The 26,254-nt window shown below is 43.3% G+C and overlaps 2 protein-coding genes across 7 annotated transcripts in view; both read left to right on the forward strand.

Annotated features, from left to right (window-relative positions):
- Window positions 1-26,254, forward strand: part of LOC127009193 (epidermal growth factor receptor kinase substrate 8-like) — a 121,524-nt gene that overhangs the window by 33,911 nt on the left and 61,359 nt on the right. For 2 of the 6 annotated variants that reach the window (XM_050882020.1, XM_050882019.1), the window contains exons 2-5: window positions 544-606; window positions 3,270-3,323; window positions 25,246-25,328; window positions 25,779-25,990. In XM_050882020.1, coding sequence (XP_050737977.1) covers window positions 554-606; window positions 3,270-3,323; window positions 25,246-25,328; window positions 25,779-25,990 — 402 coding nt within the window. In that variant the 5' untranslated portion in view covers window positions 544-553. Of the gene's footprint in view, window positions 1-543; window positions 607-3,269; window positions 3,324-6,937; window positions 6,962-7,473; window positions 7,539-25,245; window positions 25,329-25,778; window positions 25,991-26,254 lie in introns of those variants that run through there. The other 4 variants (XM_050882022.1, XM_050882021.1, XM_050882025.1 and 1 more) reach the window with 3 other exon arrangements.
- On the forward strand, window positions 11,839-17,395 carry LOC127009194 (uncharacterized). The gene is made up of 2 exons (XM_050882026.1): window positions 11,839-15,029; window positions 15,166-17,395. Exon 1 carries the CDS (start codon window positions 13,371-13,373, stop codon window positions 14,625-14,627), a length of 1,257 nt encoding a protein of 418 aa, XP_050737983.1. The 5' UTR covers window positions 11,839-13,370; the 3' UTR covers window positions 14,628-15,029; window positions 15,166-17,395.

The raw sequence follows: 26,254 nt of genomic DNA on the forward strand, positions 1-26,254 counted from the left end.
GTCAGTTTTTGTTGCACTAATTCAATTACTGGTCCATGGATAACGTTTGGTGTTTTGCGTGGCGGGGTAAACCGGCAAGCCACGCGTGACGAGGAAGCCCCGGGAGTGCAGGCGGCGGGGCGTCGGTGCACGGGAGGGGCGGGAGGGAAACACCAGCAGCACCAGCAGCACCCTTCCGGCACACGGGGCTCTGCGAGGGGGACACTGCTGATAGGGGAGAGAATTGTCAGCATCATTATTATTATTATTATTATTATTAGTAGTAGTAGTAGTAGTAGTAATAGTAGTAGTAGTAGTAGTAATAGTAGCTGCATTATTATTATTATTATTATTATTATTATTATTATTAGTTTTTTACAACAAAGGAGACAGCTCAAGGGCACAAAAAAAGGAAACAATAATAAAAAAAGCTAGTAATAGTAGTAGTAGTAGTAGTAGTAGTAGTAGTAGTAGTAGTAGCAGTAGTAGTATCAGAGGCAGGCAGAGGCAGTGGTGCAAGTGAAGGTGGTTGGCTTTTGTGACGTTTGTTTGTCTGTGTTGCAGGAGGAGCGTGATGAACGGCGTGTACCGCGACGACCCTTGGGACCACGCCTCCCACGCCTCCAGGTAAGCCCACACACACACACACACACACACACACACACACTGTTCCTTCCCTTGACTTTCTTGACAGTAAGGTTGACATTGCCGACGAGTGTTTATTTTTATCTATTTATATATTTGCAACCATTTTTGTTTTGCTTCTTATGTCTGTGTTCGTCTGTATTTCTCTTTGTATGTATGTTTGTGTGTGTGTCTGTTTGTTTATCTATCTGTAGTTATTTATCTCATGCGTACACACACACACACACACACACACACACACACACACACGGATCCCACTTCACCTCCGTCCCCTTCTCGCTAAACCTTCCGTCATTACCACTCGTTATGTCGTTAATTAAACAAATATATGTCATCGATTTCTCCCTCGTTAAATTTCTTTCCTCCTCCGTCTGTCGTGTTTCATTCCTTTCTTTCTTTCTCTACTTCAGTGCTCCCAATAATTACTCGTCATCTTCCTCGTTTTCTTTCTCAGCCCTGTTCATTCCTCTCCTTCACGCAGGTGGATTTTATATATTTATTATTTTTTTTTACATCTAAGGAGACAGTTCAAGGGCTCAAAGAAAAATAAAAGCCCGCTACTCACTGCTCCCGAACAGAGGTCAAAGGAGTGTCCATTACCTTGAGCTTACCTTGACTAGAAGAAACACACACACACACACACACACACACACACACACACACACACACACACACATACCACTCAGGGCCTTGCATATTGGATCGTGTATTACCTTTGCTCTCCTTTCCCAGTCCTTCGCTTATCATGGCTGTGACATTGATATAATTATTCACTCTCTGTCTTTCTTTCCTTCTTTCGTTCTCAGCTCTCTTTCTCTCTTTCTCTCTTTTTCTTTTGGTGTAGCTCATTTGATTTACGAATTGGAGATAGATTGATTGATTGATTGATATTGTGTGTGCGTGAGAGAGAGATTGTGTGTGTGTGTTTAGCTGCCAGTCACTCGCTTAGACTAATTGCTCGGTCATGCAGCGGACTGGTTTCTCTTTCTTGTGGTAGGTTTCCTTCTCTTCGCTTTCCCACATTCCCGATAAGGTTGACATTGCCGACGAGTTTCTTACCGTGCAACCTTTTTTATGTGTGTTTGTGTGTGTGTGTTTCTTATCCGTCTGAGTTCGTCTTTTGTTTTATATCTATGCCTGTGTGTGTCTGTCTATGTATCTCTGTCTGTCTACCTTTGTGTGTGTGTGTTTCTTATCCGTCTTGAGTTCGTTTTTTGTTTTATATCTATGCTTGTGTGTCTCTGTGTCTATGTATCTCTGTCTACCTCTTTGTGTGTGTGTTTGTGTGTGTGTGTTTCTTATCCGTCTTGAGTTCGTCTTTTGTTTTATATCTATGCCTGTGTGTCTCTGTGTCTATGTATCTCTGTCTACCTCTTTGTGTGTGTGTTTGTGTGTGTGTGTTTCTTATCTGTCTTGAGTTCGTCTTTTGTTTTATATCTATGCCTGTGTGTCTCTGTGTCTATGTATCTCTGTCTGTCTACCTTTGTGTGTATGTGTGTTTGTATGTGTGTGTCTCTTATCCGTCTTGAGTTCGTCTTTTGTTTTATATCTATATGCCTGTGTGTCTCTGTGTCTATGAATCTCTGTCTGTCTACCTTTGTGTGTGTGTGCTTGTATCTGTCTGTCTCTTATCTGTTTTGAGTTCGTCTTTTGTTTTATATCTATATGCCTGTGTCTCTGTCTATGTATCTGTCTATCTACCTTTCTGTTTATTTATCACCCCCCTTCCCCCCCCCCCCCCCACACACACACACAATGTTGTACCGGTCTTATTCCATGTATTGTTACCTTAATTTTTCGTGTTTTCACTTAGAGTCACGTTCGCGGCATCAACTCCGGGCTTGGAATGATGCCAGCACTTTCACACACACACACACACACACACACACACACACACACACACACACACACACACACACACACACACACACACACTCACTCACTCGCTCACACTCACACACACTCACTCACTCGCTCACACTCACACACACACTCACTGTCACGCACTCACTCACTCACTCATTTTGAAGCTTGACTTTCTATTATGCCTTCAGGATGTATATAATATGTATACTTTTTAAATATATCTTCTTTATTGAATTGTAGGGATTTTCTCTTGGCTTGAATAATCCTAACTTTTTTTTTCACATGTTTTGCTCAATTCCATTTTTTTTACTTCTCTGTTCGCATTAGCTTCGAAAATAAGCTCCTCCCCCTCTGTCACTATAATATGTATATCATTGGCCAGTCTACAAGCAAGCCGCATTTACAGTAGCTCCGAAAATAAGCCCCTCCCCTTTTCCCTAATAACTGTACATTGTTGGTCACTCCCTAAGCAAGACACGCAACCTTTCCACCTCTGCCTCATTGTGGTTGGTCAGTGGAAACTACAGGAAAGCTTGGACTGTCATGCGCCTGGTTAATTCTCTATGCAAATATGAACAGAGTATAGTTTCATGGTGGATACTGAGAAATATTAAATGCTATCCGTTGCTGCTGCTCGGCTGATATGGGTTGAGCTTATGTTAATGTAAATAGTATTGCCACAAGAAAAGTCCTGTGGCGGTCATGTAAAGGCAGTGTTAAGGTCCCTGAAGTCGGCAAGCCTGAGTACACCCTCAACACGTGTTTGCCGTCTGTTTCAGCTACCAGTATCATGGGGACCCGGCGATGCAAATGTGGGGGGACGACTACCCCAGGTAACTTGTTCTGTGCCGTCTGTCCCGTCCAGGTGTCGTCCGTCCATTCCTTGTCTTATCTTTAGTTCGAACATGCTCACCTGTTTGTCCGTATCCTTATCTTTTGTTTTCGTCATATCCGGAAAGAGCTGCTTCTGGAGATTGAGCTAAAGTGTGAATGTGATATATTGTTAAGATAGTCCAATAATCAGTCTTTTCGATTTGGCAATATTTGATCTTTGTACCCAAAGTTTTCAAGTTTTTTTTTGATATGAGCACTCCACACTAATTGAAGCACATAGCAGTGTGAACACCTTTGTTGTGCTTAGCTCACATGTTTTTACGTAACCTTATCATTAGTGTTCGTCGTGTGAATGTGATATATTGTTAAGATAGTCCAATAATCAGTCTTTTCGATTTGGCAATATTTGATCTTTGTACCCAAGTTCAAGTTTTCGGAGTATTTTTTTTAGTCCCCCTGAGATGATCACTAATTGAAGGTTCGCACAATTAGCAGACACCTTGATTGTACGCTTAGCTCACCTGTTTGTCCGTAACCTTATCATTAGTGTTCGTCATATCCGGGAAAAGCTGCTTCTGGAGATTGAGCTAAAGTGTAAATGTGATATATTGTTAAGATAGTCCAATAATCAGTCTTTTCGATTTGGCAATATTTGATCTTTGTACCCAAGTTCAAGTTTTCGGAGTATTTTTTTTTCCCCGAGGTGAGCACTAACTGAAGGTTCGCACAATTAGCAGACACCTTGATCGTACGTTTCCCACTATTGAAGACTATTAAAAGTGCAGGTGTATAGTGAACAAGCTTCCCTCTTTCTGCAATACATGTGACAGTGGATATATGGATGGCCGTGTGATTTAGAGGCGTATTACTGAACATTCCGTTGCCCATATTTGCCAAGGCTTTCGTAGGAGTTTTGTGCATTTCCAGGAGTAGTTTTATGAGCCTGGTGGTAATGTGACCCTTCTTCTGTACCGCGAACCTAAAGAAACACTCATTATAACTCAATCAACCCCCTCTTTGACCTTTCGAAATACTGATGTGAGAAGCGAGTATATCTTATAATATCGACCTTATTGAAGCGAGCATGTCTTTAATACCGACCTTATTGTCCATGTTATGCTTTCCTGTTTAGCCTGAGACTGATCTTTATTGTTGTCCTCCTGTAACAAGTGCACAAGAGGCTCCTCATCCATTTTTTTACAGTGATATCCCCGATGATGATTTACGCATAAGTATTGCAACGTTACAGGAGATAAACTTTTACGAAAACTCTACGGTGGCATCAGTAAACATTTCACCTTCCTAACCCTGGCTCATTCCCTGCACCTAAAAAAAATATCCCTTACCCAGCTGCAGACCGTTCCCTCGACCCCTGACCAGCTCCTATGCAGACTCACCCCGTCACCCTACATACCAGTTTCCTCTACACTCTACCTGCCTCTTCCTTTCACCTGGGCCACCTTTCCCTTTCTGTCCACCTGCCCTCCCATATCAGACATGTAGGTATTTTAAAACACTTTCGTTTCTCACATCAACTATTTCTAAAGGTCAAAGAAGGGATCAATCGGGTTCTAATGCGTGTTTCTTTAGGTTCATAGTACAGAGGAAGGGTCAAACTACCACCAGGGTCATAAAAGTACTTCTGGAAATGTCCCAAACTCCTACGAAAGCCTTGTCAAATATGTGAACTTGGGCTTCGAAGTGTTTAATAATGCGACCCTATTATATATTCTCCTCCACCTAACACTCCTTCACCTGACCTCTTCCCTCCTCCATGTCAAATCCTTTTACTTATACCTCATCAGTTTTACCTTTGTTGTTTGCTCTTTAACTCTCCCTTTCATTCATTTACCCTCCTCTACGGTACATAACCACCCCATCAGTGTTTATCTCCCCTCTCTTTCCCTTCCCTTCATCCCCTTACTTCTCCCCTTCTCTTTCCCTGTTCCCTCTTCCTTACCTTACCTTACACTCCCCCCCCCTTCGGTTACCTTCCTCTCCCCTTCTCTTTCCCTGTTCCCTCTCCCTTACCTTACCTTAAACTCCCCCCCCCTTTGGTTACATTCCTCTCCCCTTCTCTTTCCCTGTTGACTCCCCATCCCTCTCCCCTTCCTTACCTTACCTTACTCCCCTACCCCCGTTTGTTTATCTTCCTCTTCCTCTTCCCTTTCACTCCTCCTTTCCCTCCCCTTCCTTACCTTACCTTACCTTGCTAGTTTGCTTACCTCCCCCTTCCCCTTCCCTCTCCCTTTTCCCCTCTTCCCTCTCCCCTTCCCTCTTCCACTTCACTCTCCCCTTCCCTCACCCCTTCCCAACACTTACCTTCCTTACTACCCCTTCCACTGTCCCTCACCTCCATTCCTTCACCTTTCCTCTCCGTCCCTGACCCTTCCTGTAATCATTCCTTCCTACCTTCCGTCCATTCCTCCCCCCCCCCTCTACTCTCTCTCCCCTCCCTTCCCCTCCCCATTCCTTCCGTCCCCTTTAGTTGCTGGTTTCCTCGACGCATTCCTTTGCTTTATGCGTGTGTCTGTTGTTATAGTAAGGGAATAAGTTTTTTTTTTTGTGGTTTGCGTTGATAATGACAGGGTTGGTTTTTTTTTTCGTATAGTCATTCGTGGGTTGTTTGTGCTCATTTTTTTAGTTGTTGTTGTTGTTGTTGTTGTTGTTGTTGTTAATGTTGTTGTTGTCATTATTACTACTATTATTCTTGCCTTTCTAGTGTTTTTTTTTTTTAACTTTCGCTCCTCCTCCTCCTCCTCCTCCTCCTCCTACTACTACTACTACTACTACTACTACTACTAGTACTACTACTAGCATTATCATATACATAGTGACCATGGTCCAATCTCAACTTGCTATATGCGCTAGTAGGAATTTGTTTGTTTGTTTGTGTGTGTGTGTGGGGAGGGGGGAGGGGGGAGGGAGAGAGGAGAGGGGAAAAGCGAGTTATTTATATACACGTATTTACATATTATCATTTCCTTATTGCTGTTGTTGTTGTTGTTGCCATTTCTCTTGTGATTTTTGCATACTCATTCCTTCATTGGTATGTGCTGCACGGCTTAGGACGACCTTGATTAGCCTCATTCATTTCCTGTGTGTGTGTGTGTGTGTGTGTGTGTGTGTGTGTGTGTGTGTGTGTGTCAGGATAGTCGACTTAAAATACACGTAACTGACTGCTCTTTCGCCCACCTCTTTGGATTCTTTACAGGAGCAGCGAGTAGCGGGCTTTTTTTTATAGTTTCCTTTTTGTTGTGCCCTTGTGCTGTCTCCTTTGCTGTAAAAACAACAACAAAAAAAAAAAGCGCCATCTCCGTAGCCGTGTTTGACTTTTGTACCGCTTCAAAATATCGTTCGCAGGTCTCTGGCAGATAAGCTTCCTAACGTTTTTTTTTTTTTTTTTTTTTTTTTTTGTGTGTGTGTGTGTGTGTGTGTGTGTGTGTGTGTGTGTGTGGCTTCCCCTTGTATCCACGGCTGGCTGGGTGGGAGGTGGGAGGCCAGTGCTTAGCCGAGGGTGGAGGCTTGGTGTTGTGGCAAGGTGCGCGCTGGGTTGGCTTCCTGGGTGTTGCGTGTTTGTGTAAGGGTGTGGTGTGGTGATTGCGCCTCTGGTATACTGCGTCGACAAGCACTGAGGGTACGTCTGTGCGTCTGAAGAGTGTGCGGTGAGTCGTGCTGTGAGAGGGAAGGGTTGCTTGGCGGCTGTGAGTGACCGTGGAAGGGATTTAGATCGGTATTTTCGCTTTTCATTTCAGCTATTTCTAAAGATCAAAGAGGGGGTCAATCAGGTTCTAATGAGTGGAAGGGATTTAGATCGGTATTTTCGCTTTTCATTTCAGCTATTTCTAAAGGTCAAAGAGAGGTCAATCAGGTTCTAATGAGTGGTTCTTTAGGTTCACGGTACAGAAGAAGGGTCACATTACCACCAGGGTCATAAAACTACTCCTGGAAATGCCCACAACTCCTACGAAAGCCTTGTCAAATGTGTGTTCATGGGCGGTGAAATGCTTCGAATATGTGGTGGTGATACGTTGATCGTGGAGGCGTAATGCGTTGATTGTGTATTGGGGTAAGGTGATGCGTCGATTGTGTGAGTGCAGTGCCTCGATTATGATTCCTGTGTAGTGCCTTGATAAGCCTCTGTGGATACGGGAAGTGAGTGCGAGTGGTGATCAGTGCAGTGAGAGACCTGGGGTGGAGATAGACTCAATTCCGTGAGCAGTGTGGATTTGTAGTGGAGTGAAAAGGCGTTGTGTATATAGGAGTGTATTTTCGTGTGTTGATTCAAGTATACGTGTTACATTGACAAGCTCTCGTGGGTATGTGTGTAGTGTGTTGACGAGTCCATGATGCCGTGAAGACTGACTTGATTCCGTGAGCAGTGTGGATTTGTAGTGGAGTGAAAAGGCGTTGTGTATATAGGGGTGCATTTTCGTGTGTTGATTCAAGTATAGTACGTGTTTCATTGACAAGCTTTGGTGGGTATGTGTGCAGTGTGTTGACGAATCCATGGTGCCGTGAAATCAAAAGGATGGTGCGTCGGTAATGCGTATAAGAGTGTAGAAATATTGTACCTGTGCATTTCGTGTGCTAATTGTTATTCCTGCACCATACCTTGACAAGTTCATATGGGCACGTGCAAGTTATACGAGAGCAAGGAATGGCGCGTCGGTCATGCGTATAAGAGTGTAGAAATATTGTAGCTGAACATTCCGTGTGTTGTTTGTTATTCCTGTACCCTGCCTGCCTTGACAAGTCCCTTTGGGCATGTGCAGGCTATACGGGAGGTGCTGTGGAAGGCGGTGAGAAGGGAGGGTCAGCTTACGTCAGCGTATTTGTGGGGGTCTGGGTACTGTGTGAGGCTCCTGTGTACTGCATTGATGAGTTCTCGTGGGTCATGTGCAGACTGGACGAGTGATGCTGTGAAGGGAGGGTCAGCTTTCGTCAGTGTGTTTGTGGGGATCTGGGTACTGGTTGAGGCTCCTGTGTACTGCATTGAGGAGTTCTCGTTGGCCATGTGCAGACTGGACGAGTGATGCTGTGAAGGGATCTGTGTACTGCATTGAGGAGTTCTCGTTGGCCATGTGCAGACTGGACGAGTGATGCTGTGAAGGGAGGGTCAGCTTTCGTCAGTGTGTTTGTGGGGGTCTGGGTACTGGTTGAGGCTCCTGTGTACTGCATTGAGAAGTTCTCGTTGGTCATGTGCAGACTGGACGAGTGATTCTGTGAACGGAGAAGAGTGAGAATGGTGGGTCAGCTTTCGTCAGTGGTGCATTTTTTTGTGAAGGGGTTCGTGTGGTGATATCAAATGACGGGAAAGTTTACATACAGATAACGGGATAAAAAGGTTCGTAGAAATGGGACTTCACGTTGCTATTATTGTATTTCCTTGTGTATATGACGTCCTTCCTGTGTTGACAAGCTTCCGTGAGCCTTGATTGTAACCACGTGAGTATCTATTGTTTCGACAGGTGACTTTTGGGAAGGCTAAGATATGTATGGCAGTGTTAGTGGAGATGTATAGTGCTTTAATGTGTTCTATATAGTCTACGGTGATTATGGACTTCTATGTGTGTGTGTGTATGTGGGTTTGTGTGTGTGACCTATCTTGGTGTTCCTCAGGGCTTGCAGTGTCGACCCAAACGTTTACTACATGTGTTTACTGCGGCATATGAATGGTGTCTAGTGTCTGGTGGGGCTTGTGCATAGGTGTGTGAGGCAGGTGATTACAAGAGTGAGGAGGCCTTGGGTTTTTTGCTCCCCGATACCTCAACCTCCACAGCAAGAACACAAACAGATTAGCCTCTCGCCATAAGCCTCTCGCCATAAATCATGCAGACGGGAAAACTTACTTACAGATAACGGGATAAAAAGGCTCGTGGAAATGGGACTTCACGTTGCTATTATTGTATTTCCTTGTGTATAATGGCGTCCTTCCCAGAGCAGGAACACAAACAGATTAGCCTCTCGCCATAAGCCTCTCGCCATAAATCATGCAGACGGGAAAACTTACATACAGATAACGGGATAAAAAGCTTCGTGGAAATGGGACTTCACGTTGCTATTATTGTATTTCCTCGTGTATAATGACGTCCTTCCCACAGCAGGAACACAAACAGATTAGCCTCTCGCCATAAGCCTCTCACCATAAATCATGCAGACGAGAAAACTTACTTACAGATAACGGGATAAAAAGGTTCGTAGAAATGGGACTTCACGTTGCTATTATTGTATTTCCTTGTGTATAATGGCGTCCTTCCCACAGCAGGAACACAAACAGATTAGCCTCTCGCCATAAGCCTCTCACCATAAATCATGCAGACGAGAAAACTTACATATAGATAGCGGGATAAAAAGGTTCGTAGAAATGGGACTTCACGTTGCTATTATTGTATTTCCTTGTGTATAATGGCGTCCTTCCCACAGCAAGAACACAAACAGATTAGCCTCTCGCCATAAGCCTCTCGCCATAAATCATGCAGACGGGAAAACTTACATATAGATAGCGGGATAAAAAGCTTCGTGGAAATGGGACTTCACGTTGCTATTATTGTATTTCCTTGTGTATAATGGCGTCCTTCCCACAGCAAGAACACAAACAGATTAGCCTCTCGCCATAAGCCTCTCACCATAAATCATGCAGACGGGAAAACTTACATATAGATAGCGGGATAAAAAGCTTCGTGGAAATGGGACTTCACGTTGCTATTATTGTATTTCCTTGTGTATAATGGCGTCCTTCCCAGAGCAGGAACACAAACAGATTAGCCTCTCGCCATAAGCCTCTCACCATAAATCATGCAGACGGGAAAACTTACTTACAGATAACGGGATAAAAAGGCTCGTGGAAATGGGACTTCACGTTGCTATTATTGTATTTCCTTGTGTATATGACGTCCTTCCCAGAGCAGGAACACAGACATATTAGCCTCTCGCCATAAGCCTCTCGCCATAAATCATGCAGACGGGAAAACTTACATACAGATAACGGGATAAAAAGGTTCGTGGAAATGGGACTTCACGTTGCTATTATTGTATTTCCTTGTGTATAATGGCGTCCTTCCCACAGCAGGAACACAAACAGATTAGCCTCTCGCCATAAGCCTCTCACCATAAATCATGCAGACGGGAAAACTTACTTACAGATAACGGGATAAAAGGGTTCGTAGAAATGGTACTTCACGTTGCTATTATTGTATTTCCTTGTGTATCCTTCCCCTGCCACCCATACATTCCTGAGCAGGCGTGTCCTTCGCTTCCTGGTCATGGTGGTGGTGGTGATGGGGGTTTGAGGGAGGCGTGTATGGTAGAGTGGTTGTGAAGGATGATGATTATAGTGGTGGTGGTGGTTGCGTGTATAGTGGCGTGGTGGCTACAAGAACATAACGTAAGGAGTCTGCAAGAGAAGTGAGGTGTTAGTTGAGGTAGTAAGGCCCGTCGCTGCTACCGGGTAAACTATCACCCTCATGGTCCATTTTGAAGCCTACTGACCGTACTAATAAGAGCTGTGTTCCTCTGTCTGGTGTTTTGTTTTCTATGTATATGAGGAAGTGCAATTGGCTTTCACGACCTGTACTTAAGGATGTAGTTTTATCATTATTGTCTCGCACGCAAACTCGCACCAATGCCTCACTCTTCGTCGACTCATAGTTTAAAGATGTAGAGTCGTATTTTAAGACATTTCGCCGCCCAAGAACACATATTTGACAAGGCTTTCGTAGGAGTTGTGGGCATTTCCAGTAGTAGTTTTATGACCCTGGTGTTAGTTTGACCCTTCTTCTGTACCGTGAACCTAAGGAAACACTCATTAGAAACCGACTGACCCCCTCTTTAACCTTGAGAAATTGTTAATGTGAGAAGCGAAAGTATCTTATAATACCGACCTATAGTTTCCTTATTTCTCCCAAACGTACATTATACATTTTCTCTGGTGTTACTGTCTTAACCGAGCTGCGTAACACTCGGTTCTTCAAGACTCGTAATTCAGTGTAGTTTCCTTATTCCTCACACGTAAACCCACACCATTCCCTCTCTTACGATGCTGTTTTAACCGAGCTTCGTAACTCCCGCTTCTCCATCGCGATATTCAATGTAGTTATTCCTCACACGTAAACGCGCACCATTTCCTCCCTTACACGTCTTAACCGAGCTTCGTAACTCCCGCTTCTCCATCGCGATATTCAATGTAGTTATTCCTCACACGTAAACCCACACCATTCCCTCTCTTACGATGCTGTTTTAACCGAGCTTCGTAACTCCCGCTTCTCCATCGCGATATTCAATGTAGTTATTCCTCACACGTAAACGCACACCATTTCCTCCCTTACGATGCTGTCTTAACCGAGCTTCGTAACTCCCGCTTCTCCATCGCGATATTCAATGTAGTTATTCCTCACACGTAAACCCACACCATTCCCTCTCTTACGATGCTGTCTTAACCGAGCTTCGTAACTCCCGCTTCTCCATCGCGATATTCAATGTTATTCCTCACGTAAACGCACACCATTTCTCCCTTACGATGCTGTCTTAACCGAGCTTCGTAACTCCCGCTTCTCCATCGCGATATTCAATGTAGTTATTCCTCACACGCAAACCCACACCATTCCCTCTCTTACGATGCTGTCTTCGAGCTTCGTAACTCCCGCTTCTCCATCGCGATATTCAATGTAGTTATTCCTCACACGTAAACGCACACCATTCCCTCTTTTACGATGCTGTCTTAACCGAGCTTCGTAACTCCCGCTTCTCCATCGCGATATTCAATGAAGTTATTCCTCACACGTAAACGCACACCATTTCCTCTCTTACGATGCTGTCTTAACCGGGCTTCGTAACTCCCGCTTCTCCATCGCGATATTCAATGAAGTTATTCCTCACACGTAAACCCACACCATTCCCTCTCTTACGATGCTGTTTTAACCGAGCTTCGTAACTCCCGCTTCTCCATCGCGATATTCAATGTAGTTATTCCTCACACGCAAACCCACACCATTCCCTCTCTTACGATGCTGTTTTAACCGAGCTTCGTAACTCCCGCTTCTCCATCGCGATATTCAATGCAGTTATTCCTCACACGTAAACACACACCATTCCCTCTCTTACGATGCTGTTTTAACCGAGCTTCGTAACTCCCGCTTCTCCATCGCGATATTCAATGTAGTTATTCCTCACACGTAAACGCACACCATTTCCTCCCTTACACGTCTTAACCGAGATACGTAACTTCCGCTTCTCTAAGACTCTCGTAACTCAAGTCTCATAATGGACGTCCATGATCTCGTAAGGAACACAGTGGTCTCTTTGTGCTGCTTAATCCCTGACACGCGAGCGAGTACTTTTCTCTCCCGTCACCCGCCATTCTCCCTCCCAGACGAGAGGGAGAAAGGGGGAGGCGGAGGTAGGTGGGTCTTGCGTCATCACACTCCCCACCTCACCTCTCTCCTACCTCACGTCTCCGCACCCGACACGCTTTTCCCCCCTCCCCTCCTCCTCCCCACTCTCCTCCCCGCTGCAAGAATGTTTGGAATCCGGCTGCACAGTTTTACCGATGCTTCCAGGCAGACTTCAGTAACGGCATATGAATCCAAGGCGTAGTATATGTAGTAGATGAAGTGGTGAAGCCTGTTGTGGCGTATCAGGAAGTGGCAGTAGTAGTAGTAGTAGTAGTAGTAGTAGTAGTGTGAAAGTTTGTAGGTATTGGTAGTCGTGTGGGTGACAATTGACGTGCAAGAATGTCGTCGAAATCGGTGTTCTTGGAGACGAAACAAAGTGGAAATCGGTGTTCTTGGAGACGAAGCAAAGTGAAAATCGGTGTTCTTGGAGACGAAACAAAGTGGAAATCGGTGTTCTTGGAGACGAAACAAAGTGGAAATCGGTGTTCTTGGAGACGAAACAAAGTGGAAATCGGTGTTCTTGGAGACGAAGCAAAGTGGAAATCGGTGTTCTTGGAGATGAAGCAAAGTGGAAATCGGTGTTCTTGGAGACGAAGCAAAGTGGAAATCGGTGTTCTTGGAGACGAAGCAAAGTGAAAATCGGTGTTCTTGGAGATGAAGCAAAGTGGAAATCGGTGTTCTTGGAGACGAAACCAAGTGGAAATCGGTGTTCTTGGAGACGAAACAAAGTGGAAATCGGTGTTCTTGGGGACGAAACAAAGTGGAAATCGGTGTTCTTGGGGACGAAACAAAGTGGAAATCGGTGTTCTTGGAGACGAAACAAAGTGGAAATCGGTGTTCTTGGAGACGAAGCAAAGTGGAAATCGGTGTTCTTGGAGACGAAGCAAAGTGGAAATCGGTGTTCTTGGAGACGAAACAAAGTGGAAATCGGTGTTCTTGGAGACGAAACAAAGTGGAAATCGGTGTTCTTGGGGACGAAACAAAGTGGAAATCGGTGTTCTTGGAGACGAAGCAAAGTGGAAATCGGTGTTCTTGGAGACGAAGCAAAGTGGAAATCGGTGTTCTTGGAGACGAAACAAAGTGGAAATCGGTGTTCTTGGGGACGAAACAAAGTGGAAATCGGTGTTCTTGGAGACGAAACAAAGTGGAAATCGGTGTTCTTGGAGACGAAACAAAGTGGAAATCGGTGTTCTTGGAGACGAAACAAAGTGGAAATCGGTGTTCTTGGAGACGAAACAAAGTGGAAATCGGTGTTCTTGGAGACGAAACAAAGTGGAAATCGGTGTTCTTGGAGACGAAACAAAGTGGAAATCGGTGTTCTTGGAGACGAAACAAAGTGGAAATCGGTGTTCTTGGAGACGAAACCAAGTGGAAATCGGTGTTCTTGGAGACGAAACAAAGTGGAAATCGGTGTTCTTGGAGACGAAGCAAAGTGGAAATCGGTGTTCTTGGAGACGAAGCAAAGTGGAAATCGGTGTTCTTGGAGACGAAGCTTTGCCATTTGCACCCAACTACCTTTCAGTGCGACGGAGATGGACACCAAGGCCACGCGCAGCTATAGCGTATGCCCCCAACTTCACCTTTACTTTGCCTTTCAAGAGAAGAGTATACGAGGACACCTGTAGGATATTTGATCACAGTTTTAAAATCTTTAGTTATGATTACGTGTTGCGGGCTTCTTTTAGTTTTTTTTTTGTTGTTGTTTCGCCCTTGTCCGGGGGCTTCGTGGTGCAGTGGTTAGCACACTCGGCTCACAACCAAGAGAGCCCGGGTTCGATTTCCGGGCGGAGTGGAAAAATTTGGGCGGCTTTTCCAATACCCTACGCCCCTGTCCACCCAGCAGTGAGTGGGCACCAGGTATTAATCGGGGGTTGTGTCCCGTCTCCTGGGGTCTGTTCCCTTCTCCTATAATTCCTTCCCCTTCTGTCTCTCTCCGGCATATGACCACAGATGTTGCGCCGACTAAACGAAACTTTCCAAAGATGTTGCGCCGACTAAACGAAACTTTCCAAAGATGTTGCGCCGATTAAACGAAACTTTCCAAAGATGTTGCGCCGACTAAACGAAACTTTCCAACTTTCGCCCATGGTCTGACTTCTTACCGTAAACAGAAGACGAATATAAAAAATAACAGTAAATTTGAACACTTTTTGTCATCTTTAAAGTCATCGTTACGTATTGCGGGCATCTTTTATTAACTTGTTTATTTATTTTAGTTTCCCCCTTCGTCAGTTTTTTATCGTAACAAGAAGACGGAAAAAGTTGAACGGTAAATTTGATCACTCGTTTTGCCATCTTTAAAGTTATGATTAGGTATTGCGGGCTTCTTTTATTTACTTATTTATTTATTTTAGTTTCCCCCTTCGTCTGTTTTTATCGTAACCAGAAGACGGAAAAAGTTGAACGATAAATTTGATCACTCGTTTGCCATCTTTAAAGTTATGATTAGGTATTGCGGGCTTCTTTTATTAACTTTATTTATTTTAGTTTCCCCCTTCGTCTGTTTTTATCGTAACCAGAAGACGGAAAAAGTTGAACGGTAAATTTGATCACTCGTTTGCCATCTTTAAAGTTATGATTACGTATTGCGGGCTTCTTTTATTTACTTATTTATTTATTTTAGTTTCCCCCTTCGTCTGTTTTTATCGTAACCAGAAGACGGAAAAAGTTGAACGGTAAATTTGATCACTCGTTTTGACATCTTTAAAGTTATGATTACGTATTGCGGGCTTCTTTTATTAACTTTATTTATTTTAGTTTCCCCCTTCGTCTGTTTTTATCGTAACCAGAAGACGGAAAAAGTTGAACGGTAAATTTGATCACTCGTTTGCCATCTTTAAAGTTATGATTACGGGTTGCAGACTTCTTTTATATAGTTTTGTTTCGCCCATTGTCCTTTTTTTATTTTTACAGTCAAGACGAAAAAAACGGAGCACGGTAAATTTGATCACTTTCACCATCTTTAAAACTATCTCATTGTTACATTTGTTATTACGTATTGCAGTCGTCTTTTGTTTATTGTTTTTTTGCGTGTGTGTTTCGCCCTTGGTCTGTCTGTCTTTACTGTTAACACACGACAAGACGAAAAAAAAAACATCCCTTGGCGTGTTGGTCGGGCGCGGTGCTGAGGGCTCTGAGCAAGACTTCCCAGCACTGCTTCGCTTGTTGAGTCGTGTGTTTGATTAGCGAGACCAGGAGCGAGACTACGGTACACAGGGAGACTGCACTTGTGCGCTCTCTCTCTCTCTCTCTCTCTCTCTCTCTCCACACACACATTCCTTTTCCAGCTTCTTGATAATTTATAGAACGTGCGTGATGGATTCTGCAAGCTGGTGTGTGTGTGTGTGTGTGTGTGTGTGTGTGTGTGTGTGTGTGTGTGTTTAATACGGTAAGGAAGACAAACCCCGAGCTATGTATACAAAAAACAACACTACACGCTGCTCTTGTAAAAAAATAAATGTAATAAAAGTGATGCCTTGAAAGAGCTGAAGTCGTTTAGGAGGAACGAAAATGCCGGAGCAGGAAGGATCAAGGTTGTGCGAGGATCCTATTATTATTATTTTTTTTTTTTGTACAGTATAGGAAGCAGGTCAAGGATATAAAAAAAAGAGGAAAAAAGGCCCGCTAATCGCTGCCCCCTATATAAGAGTGTAGTACAGACGAGTAGTATAGAAGAGTTTGTATTGGTAGTATTGGTATTAGTATTAGTAGTATTGGTAGTATTAGTATTGGTAGTATTGGTATTGGTAGTATTGGTATTAGTATTGGTAGTATTGGTATTAGTATTGGTAGTATTGGTATTAGTATTGGTAGTATTGGTATTAGTATTGGTATTAGTATTAGTGTTGGTATTGGTATTGGTATTAGTATTGGTAGTATTGGTATTAGTATTGGTAGTATGGGTATTAGTATTGGTAGTATTGGTCACGTCCTATTCAGAAGGGGTGTGATGGCCCCCTCAGAGCAGGTGTTTTTGTCCTGCTCTGATAAACGGTTGAGTGAGCTGCCAGATAAGACGGTGGGATTTGAGGCCTTTAGATAGCAGCATAATTAAGGTGAGTGATTTAAAAGGCGATAAGGTGGAATTCCAGCTTGTCTATTTCAACATTTACAGCCTCATATCTTCCTTACATCTGTATCAGGCTTATCCACCTATCAAATGTAAGCTAGGTTCAAGAGGAAAAGGTTGGCAGATATTCAAAGACATAAATAGGCCTACTTATTTTTTTTTACAGCTTTTTGGTTTCAGCTTGTCTATTTCAACTTTTACAGCCTCGTATCTTCCTTACAGCTATATCAGGCTTATCCACTAGTCAAAAGTAAGTTAGGTTCAAGAGAAGGAGATCGATAGAATTTTCACAGGCAAACGAACACTTATTTTTTTACATTCATTTGATGTCTTATGAAGGAATCAGGTTGAGTAGTAAGGGATGAAGCAGTGTATGTTTTCTTCTATTCCACCACTTATTAAATGTAAGTTAGATTCGAGAGGAAGAGATTGACATTTTTTTTTAAGGCAGACATTTATTTTTGACATTCTATTGATTTGTCTTATGAAGGAACCAGGTAGTGAGTGGGAAATGTCGAAGCAGTGTATGTTTTCTTTTATTCCTCCACTTATCAAATGTAAGTTAGGGTCAAGAGGAAGAGATTGGCATTTTCCTACAGGCAAAAGGACATTTATTATTGACATCCTATTGATTTGTCTTATGAAGGAACCAGGAAGTGAGTGGAAATGCTATTCCACCACTTATCAAATGTAAGTTAGATTCGAGAGGAAGAGACTGACATTTTTTTTTAAGGCAGACATTTATTTTTGACATTCTATTGATTTGTCTTATGAAGGAACCAGGTAGTGAGTGGGAAATGTCGAAGCTGTATATAATTTTCTTCTATTCCACCACTTATCAAATGTAAGTTAGGGTCAAGAGGAAGAGATTGGCATTTTCCTACAGGCAAAAGAACATTTATTATTGACATCCTATTGATTTGTCTTATGAAGGAACCAGGTAGTGAGTGGGAAATGTCGAAGCTGTATATAATTCTCTTCTATTCCACCACTTATCAAATGTAAGTTAGATTCGAGAGGAAGAGATTGACTTTTTTTTTTAAAGGCAGACATATTTATTTTTGACATTCTATTGATTTGTCTCTGTGTATGTTTTCTTTTATTCCACCACTGAACAAATGTAAGTTAGATTCGAGAGGAAGAGATTGACATTTTTTTTTTAAGGCAGACATATTTATTTTTGACATTCTATTGATTTGTCTTATGAAGGAACCAGGTAGTGAGTGGGAAATGTCGAAGCTGTATATAATTCTCTTTTATTCCACCACTTATCAAATGTCAGGTTCAGGATTAGGAGATTAACAGATTTTTCTACAGGCAAAAGAACATCTATTTTTGACCTATTGATTTGTCTTATGAAGGAATCGGGTATAGTGTCTGGCAAGGGTCGAACCGTATATATTTTTCTTTTATCCGCTTATCAAATTTAAGTCCAAGAGAAGAGATTGACATTTTTCTTAAAGGCAGACGTATATATTTACTTTTAACACTTTGAATCATCTAGTGGCAAGGTCGAAGCAGTATATATATTTTTTCCTTTTATTTATCCACTTCGTCGTATCGCACTCAAGCCTGACAGATGAACGAGATAACGTTTTAGGGCTTAAGACAATCTGGAGAGAGATTTATGAGATCAACACTGGTGGTGGTGGTGGTTGGGGGGGGGTGGAGGACCAGAGAAGTGAAAATAACCGAACCGAATATTAAATGGCTCAGTGGTCCCTTAATTTGTTTACTTAACTGTGATAGTGAACGTTTTTTTTACCCACTCGCGTATCCTCAGACGTTTTTTCAATACCTAGTGTTTGGGGTAGAAATAACAATAGTGGTGATGATACGAGTGTGGTGAAGGAGATGCCAGGAAGAACGGTGATAGCTTAGTAATGGTGATGGTAGTAGTAGTAGTAGTAGGATAGTAGTAGTAGTAGTAGTAGTAGTGATGGTGGTTGTAAGGATAGGCAGGCTACATGGACTCTGGGCATGTACTGAGGCTGCATGGTTTAGTGATCCAGTCTTTCCTGCCGGTGCCTCGTGACCTGTATAGCTGATAAGATGAGAGAGTGCAAGATTCCGATGCCGGGTACCTGTGCGTCGGTGCGGAGGTAGACGGCGGAACTCTGACTCAATACTACTCTCAAGAAGCAACGATATATGCATTTTTTACGTATTATAAACCATTTTCCACTAACTATTGAGAGATATGTAGTCAGAGAAACAGTCGAACACCCATGGGTCGATAGAACAGACTTAGAGGGACATTTATAGGCATGGCGCTGTGTTGGTTAGGTTAGCGCTAGTGAGTTCGATACCTTGGCGATTGTACGTTCCAGCGGCATGAATCTGAAGAATACAAGTCAACGTTCCATCTCCATTGTGTGAGAGGGACATTTATAGGCATGGCGTTGCGTTGGTTAGGTTGGTGCTAGTGTGAGATCGATACCATGGCGACTGTACGTTCCAGTGGCATGAATCTGAAGAATAAAAGTCAACGTTTTATCTTCATTGTGTTGTAAGGTAACGGAGGAAGCTGAAGGAAGGGTGTATTGATGCCTTCTCCCGCAAGAGGTATTCGTGGGGGCCGCAAGTGGTGGTTAGGCTAACGGTGGCGATGGATGGGAGAACGGGAAGAGGAGAGATGTTTTGCCTCTACCTGTGTTATGATGCTGGTGTTGGGGGGGTGAGCCGAGGAGGAGGGGTAGATATTGCTCTCTCTCTCTCTCTCTCTCTCTCTCTCTCTCTCTCTCTCTCTCAATAAATAACCTACTGGGTTGTTTTGGCTGAGAGACGGTTTTCCGGAGGGTGGAGGCTCAGTTGCAACCTCCGTAAATATCCGCCGTGGGTTGTTTATTGAGAAAGTGCAAGATATGTAGCGAAGGCTTTTAGATTCCTCGCGGGGGTTCAGGGTACAGTTCAGGGAGAGTATCGGGTCACCTCTCCTCCCGAAATTGACCTCTCTTTTGTCCACTCTTCTAAGCTCTGTTGTATAGGGGCAGTGATTAGTGTTTTTTTTCTCATTATTATTATTTTTATATCCATTGCTGTAAAAAAAAAGCTAAGTGTCCCTCGCCCCCCTCCCCCCCTTCCCTCATGGTCACCTGTTCGTCGTATGTACGTGCATTTAAAGGGATTTTTTTTTATTCTATTTCATTTTACAAGCTAGTGAAGGGGGTCGACTCTTACAAGGATAGGTATTTATTTTTAGGGGGTCTGCATTCATTACTCAATTGAACATGTATTTATCATGGAGGAACGACCTTATTAACATGCACCCCCCCCCCTTTCTCTCTCTCTCTCTCTCTCTCTCTCTCTCTCTCTCTCTCTCTCTCTCTCTCTCTCTCTCTCTCTCTCTCTCTCTCTCCTGCACTTTCGCCTCATTCCTACGCAGACTGCTTAATGGCCACTAATTCAGCAGTCCGTCTCCGCAGATGTTTAGTGGCTACTGACCGCTGAGCTGACCGCACCGCCTCTCGTCAGACAGACTAAACAGACGTGCTTGGCCGAAGAATAGTCACGCCGCTAGCCAGTCTTGTTCACCTGTTCAGTGTGACTTGAACTGGGTCAAGCTCTCCCACCGCTATCTCCACTATCTCCCTCCCACCGATAAGGATTTGGGATTCGTCATGTTAGCTTACGTGTATGGAGAGTTTTTTTTTCTTTTTTCATTCTCTCTCTCTCTCTCTCTCTCTCTCTCTCTCTCTCTCTCTCTCTCTCTCTCTCTGTCTGTCTGTCTGTCTGTCTGTCTGTCTGTCTGTCTGTCTCTCTCTCTCTCTCTCTCTCTCTCTCTCTCTCTCTCTCTCTCTCTCTCTCTCTCTCTCTCATCCACCCCAAACCCACCCTTCCCTACACACCTTTAAAAACCGTAAAATAACAACGTATGCACAAATTGAGAATTACCTGTATAGTCTTTTTTGGACGGGGACTAAAAAAAGGGTCGGAATTTCACGAAGGGGTGCGGGAGGGGTGTGCGGAAAGTCCTTGAAAGCACATAAACGAGGAATCTAGGCAAGTGTGTCAGTGGTTTGCTCATACGAAAAGAAGAGAATGAATATAGATAAGAACACTTGTCATATGATTTGTCTGAGTAAGTGGAGAAAGCAGACAGGGAAGTTAGGAGATAATGACAATGTGACGACAGACCTTAACAGAGAACGGGGTAAAAAACTTGTAGTGTAAAGAATGAACCAAACTTACAGGCTCTGGGTTTTAGTGTATTTGTTTATTCGTTTATTTATTTTCTTATCTATGTTTTTAACCCCTCGGATATAGGCTGGTATTTTAAGACACTTTCGCTTCTCACATTAACCCGTCCGCTGCGATTGTCACGGATTTGGCCTTCACTGGTAGCCTGATAACATATAGTCCCAGGTCTTTCTCTGCCTCTGTGGTGGATAGTGGAATGTTTCCCATGTGGTTTTGGTGCGCTGGATATCCCCTCCCAGGGCGCAGAACTTTACATTTTTCTTCACTGAGTTGTAGCAGACGCTTTTTGATGCATTCCTGTAGCTTGGTGATGTCTTCTGGTAGGAAATCCGCAATCAAGGGGTTAACTATTTCTAAAGGACAAAGAAGGAATCAGTCGGGTTCTGATGAGTGTTTTTCTAGGTTCATGCTACTGAAGAAGGGTCAAAGTACCACCAGGATCATAAAACTACTCCTGGAAATGCCCTAAACTCATACGAAAGCCTTGTCAAATATGTGAACTTCGGAGACAAAATGTTTTAAAATACGATCCTCAGATTCAGAGTTATTGAGAAAAGAGGGGAGATATTTACAGAGGAGGGGAGGGATACATACATGGGACTTATGGCCGCATTGTTAACCCGGTAGATGCGGGGATCATGTATCTTAAAGGCCCCTCTAAGCGAATTAATGAGAAAAAAATCATCACTCACGCAAACCGTTTCATAATATATAGTACCAACGCATTTGTGATCAGTTTACGCATCATTTATTTTTGGGGTTTATATCATGGTAAAAATTTGGCCTGTCGCTGGTACACGGTAAAGCCACAAATTTGGCCCGTCGCTGCTACCGGGTTAAACACTTCCTCGCCCAAGCACACATATTTGACAAGGGTTTCATAGGAGCTGTGGGCCTTTTCAGGGGTAGTTTAATAACCCTGGTGGTAGTTTAACCCTTCTTCTGTACTACCATGAAACAACAAAAACACTCATTAGAACCCGACTGATCTCCATTTTGGCCTTTGAAAACAGCTGATATGAAAGGCAGGGTCGTCTAAGAATACCAACCTTAGCCTGACCTAAGCTAAACAAATCAAATGCATGAGAGGAAGGTAAAAGAGAGGGGGGGGGGTGCAGTGAACAGACCCCTAGATGCCGGGCGACGTATTCGCACTGACGTCACTGGTGCGATTGTCTCAAAGGTCGGGCGTCGTAGTGTGGGTCATTAGAATTATTTTGACGTGATTTTGAGCTTATCAGTAATCTCTTAATTGTCCAAGTCGATATAAAGAATCACTGCCTAGACAAAGACCATCTACGGGTTCTGGGACATCATAACATTTCAGTGTCAAGACCCATTTCAAAGTCTGGGGGATTGTGGTAAAATGTCGCTTAAATATGTGGTGTAGCTAGGCAGGTCATCACTGTACCATTCATCAAGGTTCATCAGTCAACATAGTTACCTTGTGTCGGTGTCATGCTTAGGCGGGGAAGAGCAGTAAGCGGGGAAGCATTTGTGTTGTTGTGTTGCAGATCAGTATTGCTCTGACTCATGGGAGACCTAAAAAAACAGCCGATCAGTATTGCTCTGACTCATGGGAGACCTAAAAAAACAGCCGATCAGTATTGCTCTGACTCATGGGAGACCTAAAAAAACAGCCGATCAGTATTGCTCTGACTCATGGGAGACCTAAAAAAACAGCCGATCAGTATTGCTCTGACTCATGGGAGACCTAAAAAAACAGCCGATCAGTATTGCTCTGACTCATGGGAGACCTAAAAAAACAGCCGATCAGTATTGCTCTGACTCATGGAGACCTAAAAAAGCGATCAGTATTGCTCTGACTCATGGGAGACCTAAAAAAACAGCCGATCAGTATTGCTCTGACTCATGGGAGACCTAAAAAAACAGCCGATCAGTATTGCTCTGACTCATGGGAGACCTAAAAAACAGCCCGGAAGGTGATAATGTGGCATGGTCCATGGACACTCCCTCACACGGCGTCATCCTGGGAGGAGCCCCTAACGCCGCCACCGGAAATTGACTGCATAGAGAAGGGAAATCACGGAGCAACTCAACAGGAACTCTGCATCAAAAACCTATACTTTCCTTGTGTACACTAATGAGACTTCTGACGGTCAGCAAAGGGAGGATGTTTCACTGTATGCGTCATGGATACTATACGTTGGGTTCAAGGGTTATAAGTATTTTTTATCGTGAAATTTATAGCCACAATTTTATCATATCAATCAACTTTTTTTTCCGGCGCGATATGACCATGATAGTTGCGGCGCCCTGATGGAATGTCCCAGTCGGTCAAGGGTTACAGAGCGGCCTTACGTTCACAGTGCCCATTCCATTCCAACACTACTTGTGAATGCCAAAACCGAACACGAACAGCTTCAGAAAGTTGTATGGCGTTTATAAATAATCTACCATACTTGAAGATACTATATATGGGGGGCCAAATTTGTGGCTTTACCGTGTAGCAGCGACGGGCCAAATTTGTGGCTTTACCGTGTAGCAGCGACGGGCCAAATTTGTGCCATGATAATATAAACCCCCCAAAATAGATGATACATAACCTGATCACAAATGCGTTGATATATATTATGAAATGGTTTGTGTAAGGGTTGATTTTTTCTCATTTTTCTCGCTTGCAGGGACCATTAAGAAACATGATCCCCGCTGCTACCGGGTTAACATTGGGTGCTTTCTATAAAACATGGGAGTATAGTAAGGTTCAGGCGCGTTCAATGACACGCCTTTTTTGACTGGCCCGAAGAGACGAGTGACAGGTCTGTTTGTATCTCCATGCACTGACTTGACTCGTCTACGTTATCTTTGGCTAATGCAGGGTGTGGAGTGCACCTTCCGCAATCGTAAGCCATGGCATACATAGCCTACATATATGCTTCTAAGATATTAATGCTACAGAAAACACCAATCCTCGGACACGTCGAAATCGCTTCACTCTTTCCCTCCGGCTTAGTGCACCTCGTATGTTGTATGACGTGGAATCACTTTTTTCTTTGGTCTTGTAATGTTATTGTTACGAGTTTTACATGTCTTGTTTGATAAACCCAGAGATTGGTTGTAGCCAATATTTGTGCATAATGGGATTGCAGCGAGAGCTAAACTTCTGTAAGTCACTAGTGCTGCAGGGGAACGGAACCAGAGGATATTATTATTATTATTATTATTATTATTATTATTATTATTTTTACAACAAAGGAGACAGCTCAAGGGCACACAAAAAAGTAAACAATAATAAAAAAAAGCCCGCTACTCGCTGCTCACAAAAAGAATCTAAAGAGGTGGCCGAAAGAGAGGTCAATTTCGGGAGGATATTTGCATTTTATGTCAATAATGTCAGTTTGCATTAGTGTGTTATTGCTGACCGCTCTGCACCGAAATGTTGAAGTTCAGATGGAGCAAGTCTCAGTTTACGTAACAACACTTGATTTCCACCATCGGCTTCAAATAGTTACGTTGGTGGGAAGGGGTGTCGGGAACTGCCTGCCCATCCTTCATTCTTCCCTCGCACCTCGAGCTTTCTTATCACGCTGACCAGCTCACCGAAGTTCATTAATTTTCTATGACCGTAGGATACCAGGCATCTTTTTCATGTTTTATGGGGGCTAGATATTTTGGCATGCAGTCTTAACAAACCTTTAATGATATACTTAATCGTTGCTGGGGCTTGGGCTGTCATGATATCCACTAATGGGACATGCGCGATAACTCCGAAATACATCATTGAGCTCTTCTAGCTTTTTTGTAATGGCTACGAGGCGTTATGGGTTATTAGTATTATGTAGTTTATTATTATTATTATTATTATTATTAAACTTAAGCGTGTTTGCAAGCTGAGTGCTGATTGGCTACTGCTATGGTTTTCTAGTTTTCTTTAACCTCTGTTTGTGTTTATTTCACGGAGCACTTTCCGCTAATCCTCACTTTGCTTACGAACACGCTTAGGTTTATGTTGTCAGCTTGGGTCAGACTTAAGTGAACAGACTATAGTATTGTTATTGCCCTCGTATTGTCATTTATGTTTCTTTGTGTGGTACGGCTTTGGTGGTTCGCTTCTTGTTTTCAGAGATTGCTTCGTGTGTGTTGTTCATTGACGTGTTCCCGTCAGGCCATTGTGTACAGTATTAATTTGCCGCAAGCATCTTACTGGTATTCTTGGGGTGTACGTGGTAGTGGAGTGGAGTTGAGGTGTGTGTCCTGCAGAGGGTGGTGGCAAAGTATCTAACTGAGTGTTGTTTGCAGCTCGGCGTACGACAGAGGGAGAATGTCACCGTACAGGGCCGACCACCGCGGCCACTCCAACGCCAGCAACGGCTACTCCTCAGGTGGGCAGTAGTCACGTGTCTTTCTAGCTTACACCCTACGCACCCCTGCAAGCATGATACCTAGTCTGTTCTTAAGTCCTCCAGTATGGTCAGATATTGGTTGCCAGAATGTGCCATGTGATTATTGACCTTTTAAGAGGGGGGGGACCAAGGACCAGGGGGGCCAGAGTTTAAACACATAATTATGAAAATCACGCATACCATTCAAAAGATGTTTTCTGAGATATTTACTTTCTTTATGAAGACCATGCGCCCATTGTAAGGGGAAAAAATACTTGATGGGGGAACCCAGTCCTTAACCTAAACTTCCTGTACTGTAGGAATTATATCCCTTCTGTGCCATGGAATATAGAAGCAAAAAATTGTATACTTGAAAAAAACTGATGTTTGTCTTGTTTATTAGTCATGAAAATGTTCAGCAATTTTGATAAGGTGTTTGTATATCTGCAGACAACGGGTCAGTAGTGAGCAGTGAGGATGGCCCCACCTACGTGTTGGAGCACCTGGCCACCTTCAGGGTGTCTCCAGAGTCCGACCTGGTGTACCCAGCAGATGGCATGCGACGGCTTCTTTACATGGAGAAGACTGCCGGCATCTGGACCCAGAAGATGATGCTGAGGCTGGACAAGAAATGGGTCTACATACAGTCACATGAAAATGGGGTTAGTGGAAATGTTTTTGTAATACAAAGTACACAAATGACATGCTTGGCTGTTAAATTCATATCACTTGCAAATTTAGTTACTTAAACAAAACTATTATTCTTCCATTCTCTCAATTCATTGTAGAAATATAAAGATTTGTTTTTCCTAATACTGTTGTGCTGCTGCATTGTATTGATTCTGGGAAGTTCTTTTATAATCTGTCATTGTCAAGCACTCTACTTAAGACTAATCCAAACTCTTCACAGGAAAATCTCACAAAAA

Source organism: Eriocheir sinensis, chromosome 40 (assembly GCF_024679095.1).
Source record: "Eriocheir sinensis breed Jianghai 21 chromosome 40, ASM2467909v1, whole genome shotgun sequence".
Lineage (NCBI taxonomy): Eukaryota > Metazoa > Arthropoda > Malacostraca > Decapoda > Varunidae > Eriocheir > Eriocheir sinensis.

Excerpts from the sequence above, each read along its gene's own strand:
- LOC127009194 (XM_050882026.1), top strand. The coding sequence starts at position 13,371 with ATGAAGCAAAGTGGAAATCGGTGTTCTTGGAGACGAAACCAAGTGGAA.